This window comes from Aphanomyces astaci, assembly GCF_000520075.1.
Source record: "Aphanomyces astaci strain APO3 unplaced genomic scaffold supercont1.122, whole genome shotgun sequence".
NCBI lineage: Eukaryota > Oomycota > Saprolegniomycetes > Saprolegniales > Verrucalvaceae > Aphanomyces > Aphanomyces astaci.
The window spans coordinates 101,537-111,527 of NW_009798385.1; the positions used below are offsets into that span (position 1 = coordinate 101,537).

Below are 9,991 nucleotides of genomic sequence, written 5' to 3' on the forward strand. Positions count from 1 at the left end.
CTTGCAAGTGTCAGACCAACACGACGATCTGTTCATGGAGCGGATACAGTGCATATTTCCAGGAACGCTGGCGTCCTTTCGACGATTCGTCAAATCCAATCGTATGCGTGACATGCTTTTCAAGGGCCCCCAAGACGCAAGTGACACTGTTTATGTTTCGTGTCGCACTGACTTTTTATTAGGTGATCGAAGAGCGCACATCCAACACGCGATTGTTTCACTCAATTACGACCGGTGGCGCGTTCGTGAACTCACTCCAAGGGCACTTCTTCGAAGCAGACCGGTTCATCATGGTCATGCGGCAAGTCGACGATGACGAAATGCATGCATGTGGCCCGATGCTCAGACAGCGGCACTACCGGTCGTGGTGAGTGAATGAGTAGTCTCGAGTTTGTGATTCCATATACGGACGTATGTAGGATAGAGGTGCGGCCGGTATCGCCCACCCATATCTTAATGTGCCATGTCAGTCATTTGTCGCACGAATTTCGAGCCCACGACGGGTTTCTGAGTATGGCCGAGCTCGCGGTGTTGGTGGGCATCGATGTGACGGGCATTGACGACGACGACAAGGATGCCTACGTGCGGCGCGAATTCGTCCGACGGGGAAATGACGATTTAGTGCCTTGGCGGCAATACCTCACGGGCTTGTTGCAGGCGTCGTTGCAACAAGACACCACACGCATATAGACAATCGTGATAATTATCCGATGGTAGCGGGAACACGAGCTTTGTTTAACTAACTAGCCTAGATCCTTGAGATCATCCAATGCGTTTACGATGTGACGGGTCTGTAATTTGCTGATTTTGAGCTCCATTCACAGTCAATCGACCATATCGATATTGTGCATTTCACCCAAATTTGGAGTTGAGGAGTGATTTCGCCAAATTGCTGTCGAATTTATTTCATCATATTAAGCTTGTACACACTATACTACACTACGATTAGTATACATGTGGTTTTGCCCAATGCGAAGGGTCAAACGTTTGGATTGGCAAAAATTCGACATGATGTGATTTGATTGGCTCAGGCGGTTCTTTAATCGATTCTCCTAAGACATTCGAACATTCGATTGACAATAGATCTTTAAACCAGCAGCTGACTAACTTCCAATATTTCTGATATCAATACAATTGGACTGTAGTGCTTCCGAAGTAGTTTTTTAATTCGTCAGTAAATGTCAAAATATGCATGCACTTTGCTACTAATTAGATATATCTATTTCAATCACGAACTCAGCTACTTCGAAAGAGACTAGGTTACTGATCAAAATTGCAGTAGCCGATCATTTAAATCCAATGGAACCAAATCAAATCGATCAGCAAACACGTTTTATTAATAGTATTCATCCATCATCTAATAGTTGCTGTTCGAACGATTGTTCGAACGATTCATCGATGGCGACAGATAGCGTGTAGCGCGGTTGCTGTCAATGGACAATCGCTCTTGGCGATTCAAACGATAGCGGCGTTGAGCTTCACTGCGCTTGCGCTTCTTCTCATTCGCCATCTGCTCGTAACGAGCATTTACAGACCTGTAAAACCCTTCGTCCTCCGCGCGCAATGGCATCAACGAGAGGTGGAAGACGTAGCCAAGGAAATCTTTCAGAGAGAGCACACGCGACCGAAAAAGTTCTCCACAACCACCCGATCGGAGGAGATGTCGTGGTTTCGATCCATGTCATGGGCATCCAATACGCCGTGCACCGGGCGACGCTTCGGATGAATACCCCGCAGCGAGTGGGCAATTCCGATGTAGCCCATGTCGACCAAACACGCCCACGACCCCCGGTACTGCGTACTCAACTCACCATAGTCTGGCACATCCTGCTCACCCGCCGACTTCAACAGGTTGGTCGCGTGAATGGCAGTGCGGGTGTGCAATATCGTCTGGTCATGCACAGATCCTGGGACACATCGGACTTCCGGTGACACGCTTGCCTCGATCTTGTAATCATATAGATGGTGCTTCCCGCTGAAGAAATGTTTCTGCTCCGCGAAGCGTCCCGTTGGACGCTGTGCTGGCTGAAACTTCACGTCGACTGTATACAACGCGTACGGAAAATGGTCAAATCGTCGATCCGAGTTGGACATGTCGGACATGGATGGAACTCGAATCAACTCGCCGTAGAGCACAGGCTGAAAAGCGTGTAGGACGCGCATGATGAGCTTCTCGAAGGTTGGTGCCTTGTACCCAAAGTCAGCTGCGTGTTTTTCCCATGTTAAAAAGTGTTTCAACACGGTGAGGGCCATAAATAGCGCGTCCTTGGGGCTAGTCGTTGAGCGCCGGCCACGACCTTCCATTCATGCAGTGTTCATAGCATCGTCCACCGTCGCCCACAGCGACTCGAACTCGGTGACGGTAAACTTGGTCATAGATCTAATACCCTCAGAGCCCAAGTCGATCAAGAACTTGTCCATCATTGGGTTTTCGGGGGGGTCCTCGCAGTCGTCACGCAAGTGCGAGACCTCACCAAAGTCATGCAGGCATGACTCAAGGTAGGATTGATCTCGCACTGCTTGGTCTTGGAGACGGTTGAGTACGGCGTTGGTGTTCACATGCATGTCTGGCGAAATGGAAAGTGAGGGGAAGTGAATTGCAACAAGCTGATTCCCCCCAAAGGTGCAGATTTGGGCGCCAACCTCGATGATGTGGATACATGTATAACCTACTTTGTGTTTTTAATGCAGGTTTTAATCGAATCTCCTTAATAAGTACATTTTTGGCGAAACTTTCTCTTAGCCTTTACATAAAATGTACTCATCTATGGGATCTCAAAGATTTTATCATATAACGTAATATTTCGGTCAATACTTACTTGTGGAGGGATACCGCAGCGATTACAGTACGAACTCATGTTAAATTCAATGTGCTTGCACACCAGCTTCGTATATGTCACCATGAAATCAACTTGCACACGTTTTGGGTACGAACAGGATCGATTCACCTCCGAAAACGATGTGAGACGGCTGAAGAAAGTTGTGGACTTGGTAACGTGTCAGTACAATGTACGAAGAATCAGGTAGTAGGAAAATTCCGAATAGTATGAGTGGGTAAAATTGTGATACTACATCATGTCGGAGATCGAGTAGTTCGTCAGTTAGTCGAACTCTAATCAAGTGGTGAGATTAATTGGAAGTCGCATGGGTTATTTCCAATTTACTTGATCTGCTGCTCATTGACCCATCTACTGATCGTAAGGTTTAATAACTGACAGTGACAAAGTTCAAAATATCTCGACGTTTCTCTTGTAGTCCGAAAATGTTTCCTATTAATAGTGTACAGATTGTACGAGTGCAATGTATGGTACAATATTGTACATTGTACTACTGTAGGCGTATCCGGATCATTTTCATTCTTGGCGGCAGTACAAAACGATGGCAGCGGCGTTGGTGGAATACATCCATGAGGCGCCTGACAGGAATGAAGCACCGCACTTAGTGCGCATCTGCTGCTCCACGGGATGCTCCCTACAGGAAGGCCAGGATGCCATGGCACAGATACTTACTCAAGACAAGGACGTGCAGTCCGTCCATATGGTCTTTATTAATATCTATTTTTGTTTAATACTATAAAGTCTACTCCAACTTCAAATCCACCGGCACGACAAAGAGCACACCGTTTACTCGGCCGTGCTCAAGCTCAGCATCATCCAAGGCCCCGACGAAGAAGCAATCGACGCCATTTTTTGGTGGCGACGCCGCCAAAGTCGAACCCGTGACCAAAGCACGTCCTCTTCCACCAAAAATCAAGTCCAAGCAAGTCCAGCAGGTGAGCCCCCCACGGATTCCAAGCCGGTCACGATTACCGCCACAACCAGCCGAGAAACTACGGTGGTCCTCCTGGCCCTCCGGGAGGTGGACCCGGAGGAGACGGCACTGGTCCCGGACAGCCTAACGCACCCCTGGAGCCCCGTTCGGCTTCACGTCAGGCCGATGATCGGAAGTACGCGCTCAAGTTCGATAGTGTCGACCGGACCATCCCTTTGGAACATTTTCTGGCGAAGTTCAATATCATCCAGAAGAAGTACGAGCTCAACGACACCCAGGTCGTTCGAATCTTCGATGACCGCCTGACATCCTGTGGGGTACTTTCCTTCCAGGACTGGTGGGCTCGACGGTGCTGTGACAGCGAACCCGTCTCCTGGGTGGAGGCTCGGGAGGCTTTCCAGAAGGATTTCATTCAGAAGACACTGAGTCGAAAGATGGTGGTGATTACTGATAACCCCCACCGGAAGTCTACGGAAACCGTCCGGGAGTATGCACGGCGGATCGCGGACGCCTCCTGGGATGCTGGGTTGCAGGCGAATAGGGCCGTGGTTATGATAATCAATGGATGTAGCGATGCGGAAGTGGCCGCGTGCCTCCGGGGAGCCTCTGTTCGCCCTGAGACTATCGAAATCAGCCTGGACTACCTGATTGAGCGAGATGTGGACATCGACAGACGAACGGATGGTTCCCGATCGGCCCCCCAGATGACACCGGTTGCTCCGTCGACGCCGACTAGGTCCGCTCGGAACACGTCCCGGACTCAGTCCTCTTCGACGCCCAATGGAAATCTCCAGGAGCTCCAGTCCTCCATCTCACGACTTCAACGGGAAATGACGAGCTTGACTACCTCTAACAACGACCAGTTTTCCTCCATCCAAGATGTCGTCGCCATGATCTCTACGGACAACCCGGCAGGAAACAACCCGGTACAGCCCCATATCTACATGGATCCGGACGACGAAACTAAGTCGGGTGAGGTCATTAGCGGGAGATGTACAATGCGGGGCCACTCTCGTGAACAGTGTCCTCAGTTGTCGTGGTTCTGCACTCGGTGCCGCTCCAAAGGTCACGGACTATCGGAGTGCAGGCTGTCCCGAGACAACGTAGGTCGGGGTCCGGGACAAACCCGAACGGGGCCCGGAGGACGATCAGGACCCGGAGGACGAGGAGGAAATGCATTCTGTTACATATGTGGTAAGATGGGCCATTTGAGCTAGGGTTGTCCGTTGAACGCGTCCAAGCAGAGCACTATGCCGGCCCACGTCATGCCTGCACTGCAATCCTGGTATATGTCGGAGAACAAGCATCCACGGAAGGCAGCCCCGACTCCGATAAACAATGAGGATTCAGCGGTCGGAACCATGCCGCCGGGTGTGGCGTGGCACTGGCCGCGAGAATGCAAATGACCTCCGAAGATGATAACAAACAAAGTACACGTAGCCCTGGGATATCCTCGCCCTCTTCGGAGGATGAAGAAGGATCCCAGGACTCAAACACGATGGAAGATACCTCCCCGGGGTGGTACGGGACGCGGCGACAATCGAACCCAGGACTGCTCCGGGGCTGGGCGACGATACGAAGAATGACAGGGCGAGTCAACCCCCGCAAACGAAGGGAGTCCCGAGCTCTGCGTACAAGGACATGCAACAAGAGGGCGGGATACAGGAGCGCTCTGAAGACAAGTTACAGACAGAAGCCACAATGCTACCTCCCTTCGACGAGAGGCACGGGCCGGTGCGCGACCGCGCCCCGTACCTCTCCTGGAAGACAGCACCGTGAGCACAGAAGAAGGCGAGTCGATTGGAGGTCCGGGAACGAAGGAGACCTTACGGTAACAGACAGACGTAGGAAGAGGCTGCGATGAGGCATCTGGAAGAGACGAGACAATTAAAGAGACCTCCAGGACCACGGGCATATACACAGGACCCAGCGCCGGGGATGACTCGCGTCGACAAACGGAAGGGAGCGAAGACAAGGAATAGAAGGGGATGTACACAGAACCCTGCAATGAAGAAAAGAACATGAAGACAATTGAAGAGACCTCCGGGACCACGGGCGTATATTGTACACAGGACCCAGCGCCGGGGATGACTCGCGTCGAAAAACGGACGGGAGCGAGGACAAGGAAGAGAAGGGGATGTGTTCAGAACCCTGCGATAAAAAGAAGGGCATGCATGTAGAACCCTCAAACGAAGAAAGTTCGTGTCGACAAACTAAACCGAACACCCGCGACGCTAGTGCGTCGCCTGACGGAGATTCTCTGGCACATCAGGGTGCCGCCTCCGTCCAGTCCCGGACCCAGCCGCGGGTTCGGGGCACATTGGCCACCTTCCCGGAAGAGACAAGTGACGCTCGGGAGCCAGGAGCCCCTTCTCGAGACTCACGAACCCGTTGCTAGGTAGACCGGACCCGATTATGGCGTGTTCGGGGGCCGGGAATATTAGTGCTGTAACCGTCGGGAGCACCCGGACTGGGAATTCAAAACTGGATGACCTCCGTCCGGACTCGGATATCACCCCGGTATTCACTTTGAAGGCGCTTCGCCCACAACGAAAGGACGTAACCATGCCGACATCGCCCGGGTGGTGACTACGGCGCTCAAACGGTCGCTGACGGAGGCCGATAATATACTATTCGACTCCCCGGTGGATATCGACGACCCTGAAAGGTGGTTGGACTGGTTCTCGACAACCCTTAACACGTGCGAAGTGGCCCGCACTGCAAATCGGAACTTTGAGCAGGAACGAGTGGCCATGGTGGCTGACACTCGGTGGTCTCGGATGTTCCGGAACGGTTTTGGAGCGGCAGAGCTCGCTGGTATTGGCCCTTCTCCAGACCTCCAGGCGACCGCCTAGGGATTCCTGGCGGCTATCGGACTCCTCGCCCCCTCTGCAGACGGTCGGACTCGCCTAAAGAAAAGGGTCTCAATGGAGGGTGCGGTTACGTTCTATCTACCGGACCTCGGGGTACAACTGACGCTACCCCTCCGGGACTTAGAAGCGACCCGACTGCACTCACGCATCTGGAAGGTACGTAGTCGAACTCTGACCTCTCGGCGACGTTACCTTGAGTCCGCAACCGAAGGACTCGACTCTGGGAGTGCCGTGATCGACCCAGGCATCCCCCACTCCTGCACGAAACCGAGGCTCCGGACAGGCGACACGACCCGAGGGTCGGGGAGGACTCTACACGTCTTGAAGTAGCGGTTTTGGAGGTACGGGAGACTGTTCGGTCCATGTATTGGCCGTTCCAGGGCCTTGACGAGTCCGGGTTCACGGCCCTCCTTCACTCCCGGACCCGCGATCCGTATCCGTTGTGTGGCGTCATGACCGAATCCCTGGCACCACCTGTACTGGCCACCATCGATGGGCATAGCACACAAGCTTTGGTAGACACGGGCGCATCGGTTACGGTCATTAGCCAGGAATTTTGGATGCTCCTGGGCCGTACCCCGTCGTACCGTCTAGTTTCAGCTGCGAACGCCGGCATTTCGATTCTGGGGTTTCGACACTGCAGCGTTACCTTGACCGGTATATCTACAACGTTCTCTGTCTGGGTTCTGGAAGCCTCAGTCACCCTGTGCATCTTGGGAGTCAATCTCCTCCGGAAGTTGCATTCTCTCGTTGACCTCGGACGGGACCAAGTATGTTCTGCGGGTAACCGAGTGACCCTCCCGTTTATCACCCCGGGAAAGGATGACCTCTCCAGACAGGACTGAACAGTTGCGCATGCATCTCCGCTTGAGGAGACCCCTCGAATTGTCAAGAAAGCGTCGCACCACAAACGCCTTCGAGTGTGCGACGACAGCGACGACGACGACGAGGAGGCCGAGTTTATGCCCACGTCCAAGCCAGTCCAGCAGGTGCTGCTGCCACCCGTGAGCCCCCCCCCACGGATTCCAAGCCGGTCACAACCAGCCTAGAAACGGTGTCGCATCTAGCACCACCAGCGCCCGTACTGTCGTCGCAGCCAAACGAGGTGGCCAATAAGGACAAACCAATCCATCGCCCCCCGCCCCAGAAGCAGCAAAAAGAAGTCTCCACGACCCGCATCAACAAGCAAGGGTACATGGTGACCGAGACCACGTACGAAGACATGGAGGACGACGACGACCTGCCACCAACGTCGCCTCAAGCCGGTCCATCGAGTGGAAAACTGCCGGCGCCCCCGCCCAAAAAGAAACGCGTGGTCAAAGCCTCCGGGTCGGCGAAACAGAGCAACCTCATGGACTTTTTCGAAAAAAAATAAGCAAATCTTGACGTTTCAACATGGATGCATTCATCGTTTGGCATATTGTTCACCGGCATACCCACCATCACCACCAGTGTGTAGACAGCGTACTGCAAGAAACCAATGCTAAGCAATCGAATTCTATTTACATAGAGCATTCGAAATGGCTGCACATGGACATACATGGCTAGAACGTATACGAATACTAGTAGTACACTTTAGATGTGGGGCTTTACTCGTGGTGAAATGGTGTGGTGGAGTTTTACTTAACTAGTGGGCATTATTGCTGGGTTGTTGCTGTATAGTCGACCAGTAACTATCATATCACTTCCTCATATACAGTGTAAATCAGGCCAACAAGCTGTGGGCAAATTGACTCCCCCTTCTTTTGTATGCTAAATATGGACGCGCTCCAAGGTAGTTCCAACTTAATCCCGTTCGATAAATACATGCTTTTTATATATTAAGGGGAGTCAAATTAGGAAGAAAAATCAATTTTCATTTTCGATTCTACTTTTCACCCCTCTTTTGAATGCGAATACAGTGTTATCTCACACTGTACGAATGACTTTCGAGGGCCAAATTGACTCCACATTGCTTTTCGTGGAAGCTAATAAAAATACAAAATAGGGAGAGTCAATTTGGAAATCTGATCTGCTTTTCGTTTGCAAGTTTGATTTTCGTTTCCACGAAAACCAAAAGCAAGTTGAACTTGGATAACTGAACATCCAACCAAATTGCTCGAAACTACTGGCACACATATCGCTCACTTACGATGGAGCTCGAGTGCGACGACCGTGCAAAGCGGGGCACGTCGCGTGCTGAGCGCCTTGCCATGCTTGAGTTCTTACGCATTCCGCACAACTTTGCGTTGATGACTGGCCAGGCCAGCAAAGGAAAGTCGGCGAAAGGTGGGCAGAGACTCACGAAAGCCCACGGCCATGCCCTGATGGCCGAATACGTGAACATGATCGTTCGCGACAGCACACGAACGTGGACAACGCAGGACGCAAAGTCCAGGTACACGAATAGATCAATGTCATCATTGTCACACACACTATAGATACGATGCGTACGTCTCATCGTACAAGAAAGCACTTCGTTGGTGCGGTCCAAACAACAGCGGTCGAGGTCTTACTCAGAAGGACTACAAGCGAAGTAGAACATAATTTGAAGATGAATCTCACTCATTCTGTAGAAATCTTTACGATTGAAAGCAAGTTGGAGAGTATTGTCCGTACTACAACGACATGAATGGCTTTTTGGCGAGCGCCAGAACTTTCGACCTTCCTTTGTGTTAGAAACGAGCAATGACTACGGTAAATTACTTGAATATTTTAGCAGTGAAATACATAATCAAAGTACGACGATTTAATATAGTTGACGAGCCTGGTGATTTTGATGAGTCCTTTGTGTCCGATTACAAGCCCAATAGCAACACCGAGGCTGTTGACGACACCGAACCACGAATGGATAACGATCCCGACGACCCCGACAATGACGAGTATTGGGCCGACAATGACGCCCATGACTCTGGCCACTATGCAGCGCAAGCGACGGGTCCGTTGGCTGACATCAACGTGCATGCACCCGATGCCCCCTGCTCTGCGCCAGGCAAACAGCCTTGGACTGGCAACCCGCACGACCACCATACTCCGCCCGCGAGAAAGATCACTGTCGCAAGCGGTCAACGACACGGCCACAAGGCTGACTCGTCGTAGCATCCTCGTCACTTTCTGGCAACGGAAAAGCGACTCACACCACGGAAGGACTTCTCGTCAATCTACATGGACGTGCAAAGTCAGTTTGAATTTCCTCGAACGCGAGAAATTCGAGTACCAAAAAGAAAACGATAAGCTAGCCCAATCTGCAGCGGTAGTTAGGGAATTGCAAACTGCGAAGGCGTCAATGATCTCGAAGTTAGTGGAATCTGGTTTGCTAGATGTTAACAAAATTCGGGAACTTCTTGCGATTGCATTTCCAGTTGAAT

The 9,991-nt window shown here is 51.6% G+C and overlaps 4 protein-coding genes across 4 annotated transcripts; 3 read left to right on the forward strand and 1 right to left on the reverse strand.

Moving 5' to 3' along the window:
• Positions 1-112: 112 nt before the first annotated feature.
• Positions 113-690, forward strand: H257_17836 (hypothetical protein; the record flags this gene model as incomplete). Its single annotated transcript, XM_009846782.1, has 3 exons — positions 113-148; positions 183-367; positions 420-690. The coding sequence occupies 3 exons, from the start codon at positions 113-115 to the stop codon at positions 688-690; spliced, it is 492 nt and encodes a 163-aa protein (XP_009845084.1).
• A 915-nt stretch (positions 691-1,605) lies between these two features.
• H257_17837 (hypothetical protein) lies at positions 1,606-2,304 on the reverse strand (the record flags this gene model as incomplete). Its single annotated transcript, XM_009846783.1, has 1 exon — positions 1,606-2,304. One exon carries the CDS (start codon positions 2,302-2,304, stop codon positions 1,606-1,608), a length of 699 nt encoding a protein of 232 aa, XP_009845085.1.
• Positions 2,305-3,378: 1,074 nt separating this feature from the next.
• On the forward strand, positions 3,379-8,019 carry H257_17838 (hypothetical protein; the record flags this gene model as incomplete). The annotated part of the gene is made up of 14 exons (XM_009846784.1): positions 3,379-3,527; positions 3,579-3,882; positions 3,933-4,697; positions 4,989-5,056; positions 5,122-5,201; positions 5,258-5,522; positions 5,809-6,161; positions 6,307-6,541; positions 6,607-6,705; positions 6,769-6,800; positions 6,856-6,962; positions 7,025-7,427; positions 7,494-7,633; positions 7,675-8,019. The coding sequence occupies 14 exons, from the start codon at positions 3,379-3,381 to the stop codon at positions 8,017-8,019; spliced, it is 3,345 nt and encodes a 1,114-aa protein (XP_009845086.1).
• A 721-nt stretch (positions 8,020-8,740) lies between these two features.
• Positions 8,741-9,260, forward strand: H257_17839 (hypothetical protein). Its single transcript, XM_009846785.1, has 2 exons — positions 8,741-9,021; positions 9,065-9,260. Exons 1-2 carry the CDS (start codon positions 8,777-8,779, stop codon positions 9,168-9,170), a joined length of 351 nt encoding a protein of 116 aa, XP_009845087.1. The 5' UTR covers positions 8,741-8,776; the 3' UTR covers positions 9,171-9,260.
• The last annotated feature ends 731 nt before the right edge of the window (positions 9,261-9,991 follow it).